Source organism: Lytechinus pictus, chromosome 14 (assembly GCF_037042905.1).
Source record: "Lytechinus pictus isolate F3 Inbred chromosome 14, Lp3.0, whole genome shotgun sequence".
In the NCBI taxonomy this organism is placed as follows: domain Eukaryota; kingdom Metazoa; phylum Echinodermata; class Echinoidea; order Temnopleuroida; family Toxopneustidae; genus Lytechinus; species Lytechinus pictus.
This window is the reverse complement of record NC_087258.1, coordinates 6,656,895-6,676,738: the sequence shown is the minus strand read 5'-3', so window position 1 is coordinate 6,676,738 and position 19,844 is coordinate 6,656,895. Positions and strand designations below refer to the sequence as shown.

Here is a 19,844-nt window from a genome sequence, read left to right as displayed (position 1 = left end):
AAATTAACATTATGCCCTTCAAGGTATTTAAGACAGGAGCAAATGTCCCAAGAGCATATGTCGTTACCGCCACCAACAGTCATCACAAGAGGCCTCCTGGGACAACAACTTCTCCCTATCTCCCGAATCAGTGTAGATAGCACATTGCAATAGAAAAATCAATGAAAAATTTGACTGAATGATGAAGCACAAGGAAGAATAAGGATCGAATAATGGATCTACAAGCAAGAATCCACAAAACCAAAGCAATTAAATGAGTTTGTAATCACACTGAAAGAGAAATGGCAATTAATGCAGTGTGTCGAGTATGTTGCTGACTAGTCTTTTCTGGATTAACACAAAGGAGTGACGTGACTGACGTCACATTAATGGGGCAATTAGTGTGCATGAAACACACAAATTACGCAGCGTGTAAGCTTTTCAACAGAGTTTTATATCATACAATCAAATGAGAATCTTATGGGATACACAGTGTAAATTTGTATCATTCACAAAGATAAGTGAGGATTTTATTACAAAAGAAAATTCAATACATTCAAACGGCTTGGCAATAACAATGGTAGTTTTATAATCTTCAACAAATATAAAAGAAACATTTCATCCAAAGTCAAAAACATTACAAATGGACTTTCAAAGACACATTACAGTCTTTTTCCATTTTTTTTCTTCCATTTCTTCTTCATAAAATATCTTACACTAGGTTAAGGAAGAAGGGGGACTGTGATAACATCTTCACAAATTACAATAATACATACATTTAAAATAAAATCTTGATTCAAGGTTTAACTATGGGATGAAAAGAAATTTGGTGCAGTGTACTCGGGCATTTCATAAAGCTATTTGTAAGTTACAAGCGAGTTTATGACTGATTATCTTTTCTTATAACTTTGTGCACCAAATTTTCATTGGCGTTGATTTGGCTCAAAAGAAAATTACCAGTCGCTTGTAACTTGCAAACATCTATGAAGCACCCAACAGGCCAGTAAAACAATTAATTTTTGCAAGGACGTCATTCGTCGCTGTTTTATAATGATGCACCAAGCGAAGTGCCTTTGAAGTTTTCTAAATTTATTATCAAAATTATCCAGCTCAATTTTAAATCCATTATCAGAATATCACATCATTTATGGCCAACAGTATGTTAAAAAAAGTATTAAAAGCGGAAACTTGCCCAAACTGAACCTAATCTTTTAGTATTTTATTTATAACAGGTAGTGTTAACGACAAGACAGCAAAACTGCTAATAACAAAAGAACACAAGTATACTATTTGGTAAAATATGATATCAATCAAAATAGTCAAAGAAATGTCCAAATAAACCAAATAGAACAACTCTCATTCGGGAAATTTATACAAAAGGAATGTTCTCCCCAAGAATTGAAACAAGCATTTCAGCATCAAATGAACACTCTCACCAGATCTCTATGCTTTGGAAAAAAAAGAAGACATTTTATGCTAGTGTGGTATATTGCAATGAGATAAATGTACCTGTAGAAATACCTGTCCCCTTTTAAAATGTGTGTTAAATGGTTGTGGTTTGAAATTGCCCACCCCCCCCCCCCCCACAAAAAATAAATCATATCATGCTAGCATAGTATCATCATATGAATCAATAAATACATCAGGAAAATACCTTGCTTCCTCAATATAGCTGACCAATAACTAGCAGGGTCATTTTAAACTGCCAAAAAATGAAGGTAGGAAGAAAGAAAAAGACTAAGTTCTCATCTTGTATTGATATCAATAAATTTTTAGCAATGTTTGTGATATCAAATTTGAAAGACACCATCTAAAAGTGACTGCGCAATGTTGTTTACATAACACCTCAAAACTGTGTGTAGAATCAATAAAAACGAGGACAAATTGATTAAATCTGCCAAGATTCACAAGCACTTCACACAAAAAGCATCTACATGACTACACATGGATGGTCGGCCTGACCTATTTAGCTGGTATTGTGGGAAATAAAGCACAAAGCATGTATATTCAGAAAGAGTTGCATGGGAGGGGGGTAAAATCTATTGACTCTGATGGAGTCCTGTGAAAAGTCAATTCAAGGATTGAGGGAAGGGGGAGGGGTCAATAATACACATAAATGATTCTCTAATGCACTTGTATTACTTTCCACAAAGATATCTTGTCTATAAAATAATAAATAAATGCTGAGAATCTAAAAATGAAGTAAACAAACAATGCATCTATTTACAATAGTAGCAGCAAAGTCCAGTATGCTTTTCTACATAAGTCAAGATTGTGATAAAATAATACAAGCACAATCCTTTAATTATGACTCAGCAGCATATTTCAAGAATCAAGGATCCACTTCAAAGCTGCACCCCCTTTTAATTACCATTTGGCATTCCTTTCTTATAAGCACATGCATGTCAATTACCATTCTATAAAAAAAACTTGTCTTCAATACCCTTTGAACACACAAACGGTAAGTTCCTCCTGAGCAATTTGACAATTTACAAGTCAACGTGTAATATTGACGCTACCTTTTTCTCTTCATATAAAATCTTTACATTAAGTATAACTGGTACTGTAGTATAAAGACAATCCTGTTTACATTTTACGTACACATTATAAATTTGATTAACACTTATAATAAAACATATTTAAGGCACAGTAATAAACGGACGTCATCTTCTCCTATGGTCATTGGCATGGGATCGACCAGAGTCTCTTTTGGATTTGCGTGAACGTGCAATCGGCGATCTAGAGCGGGATCTGGATCGCTCCCTTCTATGTTTACTCCTACTTTTATGACGGGAGTGAGATTCTTTGGCAGAGTCATTGTATGGACTATAGTGGTGCTTATGTCGACGCTCTCGCGACCGACTTCGTGACCTCGATCTGCTGCGGCTGCCGTATCCACGTGGTGGTGTCCGGCTTCGCTTCTGCTTGTGGCCGTGTCGGTGTTTGGGACTGGAGGAGCGGTCTCGTCGGCCGCGTTTGTGGTCGTCTCTCTTGCGCTTGCTGGATTGTCGTTTGCGATTATTGCGAGGGGAGGTGCTTCTGCTACGTGAACTTCGATCTCGTGACGAATGCCTATCCACAACCGAGTCGCGGCTGTCTGATCTACGACCTCTACTTGAAGACCGACGACTTCTGCTAGAGATAGATGATGATGGGCTTCTCTTGTGCTTGTCCACTTTACCATTTTCTCTGTAAAATTATCAAAAGAAAACAAAGAAAGCAAATTTAGTGACAAAGCAAAAACTTCTTGAGAGATATTTTGATTACAAAAAAAAAAAACTTGACTACTTTAAAAGAGGATCAAGAACTGATTTTACATTTGTTACACTTTCTTTCATAAAAGATAGACATATGAAAGATAGGATGGTGGAGGAATTCTACACATATAGTTTACCTCAGATGGACCGTAATTTTGCACAATCATCCAAATAAGAATGAGACAACTAAGGTTGAACATACTTGACCACCAAGCTATGAATGACAGATTGAATGATTGGAACATAAATGTTCACCTAGGCATGTGAACAGAATGCAACATCTTTAATAACTCTCAAGTACCCCTAAATATGTTAGTCTTAAAATGATATATCTCTTTTATTTTCAAACTAAAGGCAAAGAGAATTTTGTTTCTTTGACAACATTATTTATCTCAAATCAATTCAATTGTTGAATCCCACATGACCAATCCAATCTTCTACAGAGAGGACCATCATAAGACTAATATTGCGGGGTTTGAGCTTGACGGCAACCTTTGATTCCAGAGACTCTGGTCACTGTACTCACCTGCTTTTGTTGCTTCCTGCAGATCCCGAGTGAGGTTCTTCCTTGATAGAATTGGAGTTGACCTTGTACATCCTAGGTAAACCTGGAGACTCGTGGTTCGCTTTAGGGGAATCTGTGTTGGACAAACAACATGGCATTAGTCAATTATTGGGTCATGAAAAGAGTGTACATGACAGCACTACAAAGGGCTATTCCATAAAATAGTCAACCTTTTTGTACGTCCGACCCCTATTTTTCTCAATTCTTACTTCACTTCATTAACTGACCAAGTCAAGGTCCTTTGAGAGCATTACAGACTGTCAAACAAACAAGAAATCAGGGACAAAAAACTTCATTAAGGTCCCACATACATATTTCATGGAATTGCCTGTAAGTATACCTATTGTCGATTTTCATGATGAAGACATGTCAAGAAAATTAATAAGATCACATCAGCAAAGAAAATTTCCTGTGTATAAATGACTGATCATTTTTTCTTGATCACTTATATTCATACCCTTTGATGTAAATGTGCATTGTTAGTATTTGGAACTTATGACAAACTTTTCAATAAATGCTTACTAAATTCAATTGACTTTTAAAAAAGATGAAAGAATTAAAGTACAAGTGAATCTGCTCAAGTCGAATATCTTGAGAACACATTTATCTTTTTGACTTTGAAGAAATTCAACTTGGAAAGTTAAAGAATGTTTTCCATGTTTTAAAAACACTGCTTCAACTTTGAGGATATCCGACCTATATAATAGGTCAAGTGAGCAAGATTACCTGTACATATCCGTACGTTTCTATATCTAAACATGCATTGTTAGTATTTTAAATTCCATCAATTTGAAGAAAAGAGAAAGAACTGACGTAGTGGATACTCACTTGGTCTTGATGTGTGAGGTGAGAAGCTGCTAGGGGTCCCAGCCTGGCTGTTGGCTCCAGACTCCGTCAGTTGACCTTTGGCCCTGAGTTTAGCTTCCTGGATGATCATACGACATCGCTCTACTTTCTTGTCCAAGAATTCATAGCTTTTCTGTAAGGTCAATGGATAGATGGAGTGCAAAGATTATCAAAAAGTAATAGTGCATGCCAAATCCATCCATGAAATACGCAGTGAATAAGATGAGAAAAATAAACATGATCATCAATGGCAAAAAGAGCATTTATTCATCCTGTACTTGTTAGCATGCCTTCCTCTTTTTATTCCTTTATTTTTGTTTGCCTTTTCTGAAATCAAAAGTACATTTTTGGAATGTCACCCAGAAATGAGCCCCCCCTAATTGCTGTTTAGTCTACACTTCACGTCCCCTTAAGACCCACTTCGTCCAAGTGCCATTTAGTATAATGCCCCAATGACCCCATTCCACTTTGTATACCAAAAAGAAAATAAGAGAAAGCAGATGTAGACCTAGTGGCAATTTACCAATGTGAGCATGGTACAAAAATGGTTTACTTACAATTGTCCTAGTGTACAATCGGAGTATGGTGAGGGAGATATCTTCAACATCTGTATCTTTAGCTCCCATTAATCCGTACCAAGGTGGATTACTTGGTAGAGGTAGCTGAAAATGAAAAGAAAACAATTACATTGTAAACATGGGTATTACTGGAGCATGGACACTAGTAACTAATTGGGATATTTCAGAGAGCGTTTTCCTCTGCCAATCAAACCAACTTGACCAATCCCAACCAAGAGATTTTGGCCTGGTCGGGTAAGGGATACATCTACCTTGTTCACTAATGATACCCAAAAGAGCTTAGTCATTTGGATTCATCTCACAACTCACTCGTAAGAAATATTGGCATGAACATCACCTATTGTGTAATCTACAAAACAGTCAATTACTCCAAAATTTACAAATTCTAATCAATTAATCATAATTCTCATGAATGTATGAAATAATAAATATGCTTTACTTCATTAAATAAAGTCTCACACTATTGGTTCTGCTATTAATAACTCATTGGTTCACAATGACTCCCTTTTTCCAGTTCTACTAAAAATTATTCATCAAAAATTCTTTTCAATTATACAAAAAGTCCCCATAATTCGAACAAACAATAGTACAAATACTTACTCCTATTTGTCTCGCAGACAGAGATATACAAGCACAGGCCACCGTCTCTGGTGAGTAGCGAACAAAGACATCTGTCCTAAGACTGTCATTCATGTAGTTCCTGCAGAGAAAAAAGTAAAAAACATTTGGACACATGCCCCCCTACATGAAGAAAGAAGGTCTCCAGGGATAACCGAGAATCTTTCCAATATTAGAAAGGTCTGGGAAGGCTATTCCAATATAGAATATTCCTAATACAGCAGGTCTTCCTGATTTTCCATGTAGAAATTTAATCCTGAAATTAAATGTTTCATCTTTCATTAGAACAGACCCGCAAAGAATGCTTTGCAATCAACGTTCAATTGGAGAAGGGTTCATGTTTTCTTCTGAAACATGCCTAGCGAATGAAGCCCAACTTTCTTCCATGTCATCAAGCTTCACAGAATCCTTATCTATCAAGCATTTGTTTCATTATTTCGCAAGAGAAATATGAGAAATTGCAACAATTCTTTTCACTTCATAAGAATCCAAGTATGAAGCTCAAATCATTGTAGATTTTGATTTATTATGAACACTTAAATTTGTAGCTTTATCAGTACAAAATGCCAAATGTTTGGTAACCATGTTGCATATGTCACATTTCAATTGAATATTTAACTGTTGGTAAATGGAGAATAAGATGGGTACTCCTTACCAAGCCAAGGCGTTTTACCATCCACATGCCCTTCAAATCACTTGATCACTCCGCTAGAACTATCAGCCAAGAGTCTTTGCCATCACCAAAGAAATGAAGAGTGCACCCCTGGTTCTTCCCATAGAGGAATGGTTTCATCTGCTCAAAGGTTCTATCGACCTCTCATCTGCCTTACACACTACATTACATGTACGTAATACTACACAACTACACATGTACTAATAAATATATACATACAATAGGACTCGATACACAAAATGTGCTTGATTGTCGATAAGACCAGATAGCTTGCCATTAAAATACCTGCCCATAGACCACAGGCTAGAAGTCACTGGAAACTTGGATGAACTTCACTTGCCAACATCAGGCAAGCCAATTAAGATTCTAATCCAAATTGAAGTGTCAATATACAAGTGTTATAAATCTGATCGGTGACACAATTTTTACAGTGGTATCCATCGGACATGATCATCTAAATCTGAAACCCACCTCTTAATATCCACAAGACCTTATGACAAACGATGTGGTGCCTTTCATACGTTGGGGGAGGTGATAAAGTTTGGTCTCGGACATGAGGCAGGCACAAAAAGTATATAAAACCCAAAGATTACAAATTGCATGATTGACTGCTTAGGCAAGTATTTTGTAATGGGGCTATCTGGTTGGACTTTGTGTTTTCACTAAATTAGAAACAATCCTGGGGGAGCTGGCAAATAAGGAACTTCTAATCTGTAACTACACAATTTCAATGGCTCTCTAAAATCTTCATCAACTTTGTACACCTAGTATTGGAATAATGATCACAGCCATAGTCTAAGTGAATATGTTACAGCACATGTACAGCAAAACAAACTCAAGGGAATAGCTTAAACAAGTTTCTTTTGACAAGATTAAATTTTCAACTAAAGGGTGAATGCTCAACACATTTCTACCCATCCCCCACCACCCCTAACTGGCGTATTGAGAGCTTACACAGAGGTGCTCTTACGCGAATACTAGTACCTTGAAAATCATTAACATATCTTTTGGTCATGTAAACTTTAAGCAGATCCATTAATATTCCTGCTAGCATTTTGTATTCATTGTCACTGCCACCTTACTTTCGTGTGCATTTTCCTTGGCGAAGACCATCTTCATTCATGGAGTCTTTCTAAAATGTCTTTCCATCCATCTTGTTGACAGTAAGTAATCCACCTCCTCTGGCGAGGGTAGTCCAATTAAACTGTTATCTGCAAGGTTATATAAGCTCAAAAAAGAACATACACCATTGCACAATCTTTACATGAACACATATTTTCAAGCTTCATTGCATTTTTAATTCTCATCTGTTAACTTCTGCCACAAGTGGTCCATATTGATGTGACGATGATCTTCGTATTCCCTGATCAGTCAATGTTTCATCCTCTCAACACTTCATCAAATCGATCTGCCACTAATGGCCTTTTGCTTGGTTCCACATTTGTTGAAGACCTCCTTCTTATTAGGTTTTCATGATCATCAAATCTGCAAAAACCTACAAAATGATGTACAGCTACAGGGACAATGTATTGCACATGCACCAAACACATTTTAACATTTGAATCGACATGGAATTCATAAATATCAATTAATCACTATCTTTCATTTTATATCACACTAAAATCATTAAAATATTGTTCTGCTTTTCAAGCATGCTTTAAGTCGCCTCATAAAACATGCATAGAATTTATTCATGCAACCATGTCATGAGCTCGCTCGTGACATGCTGTGGTTCGAAGGCTTTTAGTTCTGACGCAGTGGCCTTGCGGTAGCTGTTCATACGTCATACTAAGCAATATGTGAACTCCAATGCCGGTTGTGAAGTTTATCCAAGGTCCAAGAGACTATCACCATCAGGCTTGTTACCACAGTAAACCAGCTTCGCGTTGCACCAAGTCCTTGCAATGTTCAGTGGAACCCAGATGTCATGGCTCATTTCCAAGTCTGATAGTGTCCTCAAAAGGTCCAATGTAGATGGTTTCATGGAAGACTTGAAAGATTTTAATCTGTAAAAAGAGTCTATAGAAGAGTCATCAACACAATGGAGCATGTGCGATGGCTATTTCTAAGTAATTGTACCTAATGTAAACCTTACACAAACTATAAAACCATCTAGATAATTAATGGGTAATTCAAACTGTTTCAAGGTTAACACTAGCAAGTAGCAATAAAAATATAGATACTCATACAACTTATGATTATGCACACAGCATGTTATGTACGGGAAATAAAATGTGGTATATCAAAATATTTTCTATAAAATCTACAAAAATTTTTTTTGACTGCACCGCTCACTGACTTTTTACTTTCAAGTCTTGCGCATCTTTTGAGACCACATTTGCGACGCCCAAGTACGCGGTTCCAAAATTACGCAACGTTTTGTAAGTGCATGTCAGACCAGATATTGCTCAAAAACGTGATTCCGTATAAAAAGTCAATGCAAATTGTGTTTTTCAACCAAAAATCATAAATTATGTTTAGTTTTGTTGGTTTAAATGGATTTATTTTGTGCCATTTATGATCGCAAAAGAGGTCCTCGACAAAGTTCATCAGGAAAAACAATAAAAAACAAAGGTTTAAAAAAACAATAAAATACATAAATTAATTATATTTTTGCTATTTTTTGTAGATATTTGTTAAAAATGAAATAATTGATACTCCCACCAAAAATTAACATTCTACTAGCTATATAAATTGAGTTTAAGGCAAATACATACACAAAAAGCCAAATTTATGGCAAATTTCATATGCTTATTTGCATAATAAATAAAAAATATCAAAAAAAATTTTTCCAAAATTTTACTATTCACTCTTGTAGTTTAAATCCTGCTCTACGAGCTTGCCAATTTTTGCGGCAATTGCGCAATCAGCGGCTGAGATCTGAGGGGGGGGGGGGCAAATTGACCCCCCTTGCAGTATATAATGGTCCAAAATAGCCCAGTTAAGATAGGGTTAACTCTCATCTTACTTTTGCAAATGAACAATAAGTCTTAATCTGATGCAACCAGACATACAAAAACTCAAAGCTGATATTTTGAAACATTGATTCCTAAACACCAATTTTCAAAACTACTTTTATATTAAGGATTGGAAGATCATTATCTAAATATTAAATTATTAAAGATAAATCCAACCTTAAAATAAAGTTGTTGAAAGCCGTTTCCAATGAAATACAAAATATCAGGGCAGTAGAGATGTGAAACAAAATCGGACAATTAAAAAGATGCATTTTTTTGTTTTAATTTAGGTACAAGTAAAGATTTCTCTAATAGATTTCAAATAGGCAACATAGGTAATTCCATTGTGATGTAGGACAAGGACAACTCATCCACTTGCTCATACACACAAAATGACTAAAATGTACTATTTTATGAAAGTTTTATTCCAAAATAAGTTATATAGTTAAAACACTTAATCACGATTAAGTAAAAAATAAAGAGGTGTCTTTACCACTTGGCACAATAAACCAAATTGCCAATTTGAGATTTACTTAGTCTTAGATATCTCAATTTTCGAACTGTCTTATTCCTTTTCTGAATTGTTTCAAACTTTCATCATTGTGGGGGTTTTTTTATATCCCCACCCCTCACAAAATATATTTTATCACTTAGGTTGGATTCCTATTAACTAAGCAGTTGAGAAAATATTTCCCAGCACATACTTCTACTACTCTCTAATATAATTATTTTACATAAACAAAACGAGAATAAAGTTGAAAAATAAAATCTTATGAAGCGAACATAAATAAAACAAATGAAAGAACACCACCCTGTGGTACACCGTAGAGGTATACTTGACATAAGTGATGTCCTCCTTTGACAAGATGGGCAGTGAGTGTGAGAGAGACGAGACCATTCCGTTAAGAAACCGGGAGACCACAAAGTGCACCTTCTTTACTCCGACTGAGAGGGTATGACTGGGGAGAGCTTGGACTGACGAAAGCCACCAGGAAGGTCAGCTGTCCAGTCCTTGCCGGGCAAGAGCCCCCCTCCCCGGCTGGCTGGCTTGGCGAGCTGAAGTGACCTGGTGATGTTGAGCAGGCGTGTGGAAAGGTTGTGTGCGTGACACACGCCGCTTGGAGAGAGAAGTGATTTTCTCTACTTACCAACCTACATCTTTAGGTGGAGGGGGAGAAAATAAAAGAAGTACGCATTAACCACTATCCTATAATTTTGTGAAGCCTATTAAAATATGGTCCGACTATAATTGTAATCTTTCAAGATTTACTTAGGAGAAATCATTAGTTTAATGGCTATGCAAATTCCAAAGAAAATGACATCATGTCTTCTGGAAATAGAAATCATTTAATCCTCCAAAGTAATAATTTTAAGCAGATAAACAAATAAATGAAACAGTGCTTCAGTAACAAACAATTAATATCTATAATATTTATGTAAATGCTGAACATTATAATTTTCATTAAAGGTCAAGTCCACCCCAGAAAAATGTTGATTTGAATAAATAGAGACAAATCAAACTAGCATAACACTTAAAATTTCATCAAAATCGGATGTAAAATAAGACATTTTAAAGTTTCGCTTATTTTTCAAAAAACAGTGATATGCACAACTCGGTGACATGCAAATGAGAGTCGATGATGTCCCACACTCACTATTTCTTTTGTTTTTATTGTTTAAATTATACAATACTTCATTTTTTACAGATTTGACAATATGAATCAACCTGACTGAACCATAAGGTATTAAAACAATGCTAATTCCACATGTTCAGGGAGGAATTAATCTTTGTCTCACTTGACAATTTGGATAAAGTTAGAATATCTCATGAAGTACAAAATAAATAGTGAGTGGATGACGTCATTAGTCTCTTCATTGCATACCCACCAGGATGTGCATATGACTGTTTTGTGAAATTAGCCGAAACTTAAATATGTCATAACTTTCTTATTTTTACATCCGATTTTGATGAAATTTTCAGTATTAAAATCATGCTTTTTTTCGATTTTTCTTTTTGTATTTAAATCAACTTTTTGTTGGGGTGGACTTGTCCTTTAAATCAAACATGCATAACAGGCATACAGCTGTTCTTTACACTTTGAACTTCAAACTGGTATTTTGCTAAATGTTCTAAAATGGATCAATATTCAATAATTCATACCATTCAGAGTTTCCTCATGTAGATGCACACACATTTATGTGTTCTTTTCACCATGTTTCAAGCTCCACAGACTAATGTTTATTTTCAAAGCAATTTGCATGACCACACAGGCAAAAAAAGTTTTTTTCATTATTTACATTATTTTTAACAATAAACAAAAGGTCTTTTTTTTTCATATAATATTATTGCACATGTGATGTCATCAGATGTGAACAAAACTAAATCATACACATTCCTGCCCTTTCCATTAATGATTATGTTAAAATGAGGTCTTTGAGTTTGAATTGACCTTGGCTATTTTGGGGTCCAATACCCCCCCCCCCCCCCCTTATCTTGGTCGCCGTCCATGAAACTGCAGCAAAATTTGGCATGTACATTCTTCAAAAAAAAAAATTTTTTTATGAATAAAATACCAAAATTTATTTATCAAAAACCTCAGTTCCCTTATGTTTTTTCATTATTCTAATATATCTATTTTGGGGCAGATGCAGTCTCTTTGGATCTATATGTTTTTTTAAAAGAAATTGTTAAAGTCAAATTTTCATAGAGCATTTTTTTCATGATGCCCCCCCCCCATAACAGGGCCCCAATAACTTCTTCATAAATCATATACATGTTTATTGTAAAATTTCACCACTTGTCATGTACATGTATGGACATGATATTATCTTATTGTATAGGGCAATACATCAAAATTTTGAAAATCTTATTTTTTTCATCAAATTAAGAAGACTGATACTCCAGCTTTGAAACTTTGCAACATAAATGCTTTTGACCAACCCTAAGCTTTAATGCAAAAGATTTTTAACAGAATGGGGGTCCAGGCTAACTGGTATTGAAGGAGGACCCTTGTCTTAATCATGTTCCCTAAATAAAAGATGAAAGTTATGAACAAACAAATATTGCTCTTTTTTCCCCCCAGATTTCTATTTTGACCACCTTCTTTTCCCTAGCAATCATCGACATCTGATGACATCAACATATGACTGACAAAGAAGAGAAGAAATTTACTCACCATGCTGTACGGACAAGTTGAGTGTTCTCCTCACACTCCAGGGCCTGTATGTACGTCACTATCATCTTCAGTGACGAAAAGACAGGAAGGAAAGAAAAGGCACACAAATCAAGTTAGAATGGGATCTTCAATAGAGATGGGTACATGAGCCTTCGACTATTCAATGCATTGGCCTGTAATTGAATACTTCATAAAACGCACTGCTATTGGGGAGAGAATGTTATTCACACGTTATTCAAAACAAATTTAATTTGATGGCATTTTAAGAAAAAGAATGAACAAAGACACATAGTAAATCATGACAATTGTAATTGTTTGGAGGAGAAAAATGGTTACATGTTATGCAAAGGTTAACATAGCAGAGAAACAAAAAAAGACGAGGGCTGCCTGCATCATTATTTGACTTGCAAGGTAATAGTCTTTTAGTTTGATGTCCAATTCTTTCTCAAAAATTTTATTAGCAAAACATTCAAATTCAAGTATTTTTTACATCAAAATAGTTGAATTTGCAATAAGCCAATACAACTAGCCTGTTATAACAACATAGCAATACAGGGTCAATAATCACACAAGGTTGTTAAAGACTCTGATTCCTCACTGAACCAAATAAGAACAAAAGTGTTTTCGGACACATTAGAACAAACTACAGTCTGATTTGTCGTAAGTCAAATAACTTTGCAGACAACCCTCGGGTATCGATATTTACCTTGTGCGGATGCTTGACATGGACACAGAAGCCAAGCTCCTTTAGTAATCTTCGTTCAGCCTTGATTACCTGATTTTTCAGGTTGATATATTTTTGGTCAGATATTATGGGTTCAGCGGCTCTGCAGGATAAAGGAGAAATAGAAAAGAACGAGGTTGTAAATTTTCTGCATTGGATTTTAACAAAGTTAAATTTCATTCATAGCCATTTTAGTACTGACAAACATGCATTTTCTTGCAATCATTTCATGACTATCATTCATGGGGGGGGGGGGGTCATCTTGGCAAGTCCCATACCCCCCCCTCCTCCAAAAATTACTTCATGAAATAGTAATGTTTTCATCATACTCACTTTTTGTTCCTTTTCTGTCGTATATGATGGAACACATTGATAACATCTCTCAGCCTCCTCGGTGCCTCTTCTATCTTTGAAGCTAGGTTGATGCAAGCCATGGCAACTGTCTGAATTATAAAAAAAACAAGATGTTTATTTAATAATTTCTCCAGTTCAAATTATTCTAATTTATCATCACAATATTATAACAGAACAAACATATCATATCATTAAGGATCTACCCACATTGATCAATTCTTCACACTTTTGTATACCAAGCATTGCAGGAAGTCCAGGAACTCGGCCCCATTCATGCATTAAGTTTTTTAAACAAATATATGCCCTCACTGCTTCCATAATTCTGGATGTAACCTGGATGTAGTCTGGCTCCATTGGTACAGGGGAAATTTGGTACACCCCCCCCCCTATTGATTTTGTTCAAAAATATTCATCAAGAACATTACTGGTCATTATTCAAAATACCTTGAAGGTTACCAATAATCTTTACTAGAGTTGGAGGCAGTCTGAAAATAGAACAACATGCACCACTCACCTCCATATTATGCTTAACCATCGACTTTGAGTAGTAGAACCTTTGAAATAGTACTTGTCCAGTGGCCATTGCAACCTGGAGAAATGGGAAAAAGTATAAGAAAAAAAAAGTTTATATTAGTAATAACATGTGCCTCATGTCACACACCACCACTGTCAAACAAGTTTCTCCTTCTCCATTAAAGTCTTGGGCAATTATCAGGTTAACAAAAATCTGTTATTATAAGCCAAACATTAATTTGGCATATAGCATGAATCAGTTGCATAATGTACATGCTGTATGAATGAATGGAAGTCAATTAAAAAAAAAAAAACATATGGATAAGAATGGTTAAAAACTTTGGGCTTTCGAGGTTTCATTGAGACATGAACATTTGGTACAAATTTAAAGTCAGAGCCAGAGGGGATCAGGTGACAATAAAAAAAAATAGATCTAGATTTATGCAGTAGGTCTAGGCAACATCTGATGGAGGGTCTGAACGATGGGATATAGGATTAGGTGTTAAGATTGAAGCCAAATTAGATCTAACGTTAGATCTACATGATGTAGCCTACAGCGACAGGATGCCGCTGAAATTCAGGTGATTTATAAAATTGGTTCATTAAATAAAATGGGCATTGATTCATCCATGGACGAGTTTCAAATAAAAAACAAAATCATGTCCAACTTTTTATGAAAGAAGACCAAATTAAAATATGATGAACATGTCATGACACATGCATTAATGCAGAAAGTCACATCACAACGATCGAGTGAGTGACATTCCAAAATGACCGAATCCAATTTCCAACTTTTTTCCAAGCCCAAGCCAAGGCAAGGCCAAGGGACCAAGAATAAGATTAACTTTTAACATGAGCATGATGAGTAAAACTAAGAGTAGGGTCTAAAGAGATTCAAAACAAGCCAAATATCAATCATTATCATTCAAATCATGTAAACATACGACAATGTCAGTGAACAGTGCAGTGTCCACTTGACTCCACTAGCCTACACAAAAACAATATTTTAATCAATGCAATATGTCCATGACTCAACTTCTTTTTGTGCATGCAGTCCGACTCAGTTGACAAGTCGAGTTGGAATGTAGATTCTAACGAGTAATATCTACATTTTCTACTTCAAATAATATGTCAGATAATCAAGTCAGTCTTATCTAAATAGCTTATTAATTTACCAAACATTCTAACACAGAACAATGAATGAAAATGGGCGATTTTTAAAAGCGTTTCAAATTAATTTTTCAATTTCATGCAATGGTAGGTACGCTACTCTAGCGCGAGAGGGCGCGATTTTCGCGTCATCATTTTCGCGTACGAAAATGGCGACAAGCTGCTTCGGGAGCCGGTGCGAGCAATAACGGCAAGCCCTACTTGAGTCTCCTGTCTAGGATGGTAAACGTATATCAATGGGAATGAAAACGATGACATCATCTTCCCAATGCATTCAGCTATACTGCACGGTAAGCTCTTGCGACGGAGGGTCGAGATCGGAACAAAAATTGCACTAAAACAGTCTGTAAGTACAGTTTATGCATCAAATCATCATTATATGTTATTTTCATGGAATTATCAGACATATTACGCTAAAAATACATATGCTACTCGAAAATTGAAGTCGTAAGCTTTCATTTCTTACCTCATTCATGGCAGCATTTCTTGCCACCATTTGCCACGGACGAATGTTAAACGCCCTTGCTATTTGTTTCGTGGGATTTTCGTGGGAAGTTTGGCGACGCGTTTCGCGGGCTAATTTATGGCGGCTGCTAGGGTTTTTGGTTGCCCGCGGTGTGTAGTCCTGCGCTTTGGAATTTGTGTAGCAGACCGTCTACCGTGATATGTCTGGTATTTCTTTGATTTAAAAAAACTTTTTCTTTTTTATAAATTAGGAATTGAAAACCAGACACAAATGTAGAAATCAGAAATACATCCCACACTGACACACATTCATTTTGATTGAATAAAATATTGAAAAAAAATGGCAAATGACGCAACAACTTTCTGAATCTTCTCGAACCTAATTTTAGCCTTTACTTTAGGTAATTTACTTTAGTCTTAATTTATTATTTGATGATTATATTCTGTTGAAAATTCATGTAACATGATTTCTTTCGGCCTAATCAAACTTAAATTTTTTATTATTTTAAAAATGAATGGCCTAGATCTAATTTAATTCATTATCATTTTAATTTTCTTTTGTTTTCATATTTTTATTTTCATTCAGATTAATTTCTTACCTCCATTTGAGCACGGCAATACTTACTGATCTGAAGTCGAGGGGCCCAACAATGAACAGACTTGGGCTGCATGAGCCGTCGAATATCTGTGGTTCCAAGAAAGCGTGATGGAAATGCCGCCTTAAAAAAAACCAACCCCACCTCTGCCTCTGGGCTTTGTTCTTGGCGATCCTGCATTCCATTCAGACTGCAACTTTAAGCAGGAATTGTTCTACCAACTACTTAATTATTCACAAATGTGAATTGCAGCTTTTAAATTGACAAGAAAGAAACAATTGATTTATCTCACCCCCCCCCCCAACTGTCTTCTAACATTTTCTATCACCCCAAACTAACACTTTTTTTCTTGTATGTCTGTTTAAATATTTTTATTTAGACTTCATGTAATTTTTTCATGATTTATTTAAGAAGTATGAGCAAAAAAACAAACAATTTGGCACATGCAGTAGAGAAGAGAAGGAACATAGTGTTGAAAAAGGATACACATACAGATCTGAATATTAAAATAAATTTAAAAAAGAAATGACAAATCCACACTGACACATGAAAGTATTCATTTTATTTTTTTTCCTTGTTGGCATTGGTTACATTAATTAACTCCACATAAAAATATAAATTGGATATTTTAACAGTATTAATGAAGTTGCTCAATAAAATTTAAAATTAGGTATTCTCATTGGAGGTAATGGTTGATACAGATGGGTGGGTGGACCTGCAGCCACTAGCGTACCTATGGGGGGGGGGCAGACTGCCCCCCCGACGAGTCACAACCCATGCAAGGGACGTATCCCTGCCCCCCCCCCCCCCTGATGAGCCACCGGTGGCCCCCTCCTTTGAAGTTTAAGACCGAAAGTACGAAATCCTTTATTTGTGGTTGAAGACTTTTTTGCTTGTCAAATTTTTGGGCGGACGATTTTGCCCCCCCCCCCTGTGGAAAATCCTAGGTACGCTACTGCCTGCAGCTCTATTGTTTTATTAGATTTTCATTTTTTATTGCTGGGGGGGGGTATTGTGTAGAGCTGAAGCCAAATGATCTTATGAGGCAAGATTCAGTGTACAGCTCAATATGATGCATGTAAAGTGATTTATTAAACTTTTGAAATATCAATTAAGAACTGGAATGATGAATGATATGAATATAAGAAATATATTAAATGCATGTAAAGTGATTTATTAAACTTTTGAAATATCAATTAAGAACTGGAATGATGAATGTTATGAATATAAGAAATCTATTATATGCTAGTTCATCACAACTTTAGCTGGATCTTGCTGCAGAAAGTGCATCGTGTAGTTCTACAAATATCTCGGGTGAGAGGCAGTTTGGCAGAGCGGATGCAATGCTTCATAGGGCCCCTAACATTTCTGTGGTAAGGTCGAATCCAAACTGATGTTTTCATCAAATGATACAGCCTCCTGGCTACAAAAATTTCCTGTAGATGAAAGAGAAAACAAAATAATGAATGCAATGAAATTGGGAAAAAGGTGAGGCTAGAGGAGCAAAAACAAAAGCAAATGGTTGTAAAGTTAGTACAGGAGAGGAACAAAATGAGAAGAAAGGAACTCACAGAAAAGGAAACAAAACGGAGAGACAAACTTGAGACTAGCTCCTTTAAAAAAAGTTCTGTATGGTGTACTATGGATCTGTAAAAATATTTTTAAATTATGTAAAGTTTCAAGGATTGAGCATGCATAGGAAATCACGTAAAGGCAAGGATATCAAGTCACGAATAAAAACAAAAAATGAGGGGGGGGGGAATGGGAATTACATCACCCCCCCCCCCCCCACCCCGCCTCTCCAAAAAAAAAAAAACGACTTTAATAACTTGTCAAAACTCTATCTAGTATCAGCTTATGTTATTATCCTTTTTAATGTTATTGTTAGGGATCGAGAGAAAGGATGAACGCGGGGGGGGGGTGCATTTTTCGGATTCATACTTTCAGACATCAGTGTACTGAAGGGGAACATTTAACATAGGACTACAAAAAATTGAGGTGGACAGACAAGAAACAAGAAATGATTAAAATGAAATAAAAAATTCTCGATCTCAAAACAACTTGAAAAAAGAAAGATGCAAAACCAAATGTTATCAACTCACTTACATATTATATTTGAAATCCATCCCAATGGTCTTCCATGTCGTAATTGTGCACTGTAATTCAGATAATCTAGTTAAAACATGTGAAATTAACTTCAAGTCTCAAATCAATCGTCTTGCACACTGTGCCTTGCAAAACAACAAAATACTAGTACTCCGATATATGCGTATCATGAACGCACATGCATATTTATGAGCGCCGCGAAAATGACCAATCTCATTCACAAATGATGCGCACTTACGCTTCGTCACCATGCCGCGAGAAGCGTTTATGCGCGATGTAAAATCTCCGCCCCGAATTGGCAATCCCCGAATGCGCATGCGCGGTGGTGATTGATACTCGATGGTCGACAATTCGTTCGGAATGGATAATACTTAGAAATCATTTCTTAAAAAAATCATAACTTGAGTTATTCTTCATCATATGTCTTAATCAATGCATCATCGTAATGGGTGACACATTTTCTTTATGTTGAGGTAAGTTTCAACAGATTTGGATGAAGATTTGAATTATCAGTGGCGTACCTAGCAATGGCTTTTACCTGAGGAAGTTTGAGAAGAATACCAGCCGTCTGAATGAATTCACATCCAAGGATTCTCAGATCCATCTCCGTCTCCATATCAAGTCCATCGTTGGCAGAAGGAGTTTGTGAAAGTTTTGCGTCAGGAATAAGAACATTGTCGAGTGTAATTATAACATTTCCATACGATGGTATTTCGGAGTTCTTTGATGGAGTCTTGTCGTCGTCCGCCATACTTGCAAATCGCCGAGAAATCGTCGGGCACGCATGCGCAGAAGCAAAAATGCCGGTCAGTAGTGCGGATTGATATTAAACACTGAAGGTATGTGAATCTTCCATTCAAATTTTATCTCCAAATTTCGTGTGATATTGGGGTTAAAAGCGTAAGTAAACTACAGTTTTTAGCATTCTCATAGATATCACGACATCGATTCAATTATTAATGACGAAGAAAAAGATTTCATACGAAATAGACGGAGTACTAATTTAATTGCTCATGAAACTTCTTCGGTATACTGTATTGTAATGACGTCATACCTTCCCGGTAACAGATCACGTGGCCATACATTACAGCACAAAGCCAAATAAAAGGGATATCATAAAAGTGACACATATGCAACTGTATGATGAAGTTTTGGAGGAGAAGAAGGAGAGGAGAAGAACCTTAATTAAATGGACCTTGCAAATTGAGGTGGACTATTACTAAGCTTGACATCTATCTCTAGAACCTCCACCGGCTTTATAAATAAA

The 19,844-nt window shown here is 36.0% G+C and overlaps 1 protein-coding gene across 2 annotated transcripts; it reads right to left on the bottom strand.

The window, feature by feature from the left end:
* Nucleotides 1-474: 474 nt before the first annotated feature.
* LOC129276709 (cyclin-L1-like) lies at nt 475-19,621 on the bottom strand. Of its 2 annotated transcripts, none has more exons than XM_054913107.2 (10): nt 19,116-19,621; nt 14,242-14,316; nt 13,707-13,816; nt 13,356-13,476; nt 12,650-12,714; nt 5,826-5,925; nt 5,205-5,309; nt 4,630-4,780; nt 3,763-3,874; nt 475-3,168 (listed from the first exon to the last, which is right to left on the bottom strand). In XM_054913107.2, the coding sequence occupies exons 1-10, from the start codon at nt 19,326-19,328 to the stop codon at nt 2,643-2,645; spliced, it is 1,578 nt and encodes a 525-aa protein (XP_054769082.2). In that variant the 5' UTR covers nt 19,329-19,621; the 3' UTR covers nt 475-2,642. The 2 variants fall into 2 exon arrangements, with proteins under 2 accessions (XP_054769082.2, XP_063965872.1); XM_064109802.1 differs by lacking the exon at nt 19,116-19,621 and adding an exon at nt 15,877-15,943.
* Between the last annotated feature and the right edge of the window lie 223 nt (nt 19,622-19,844).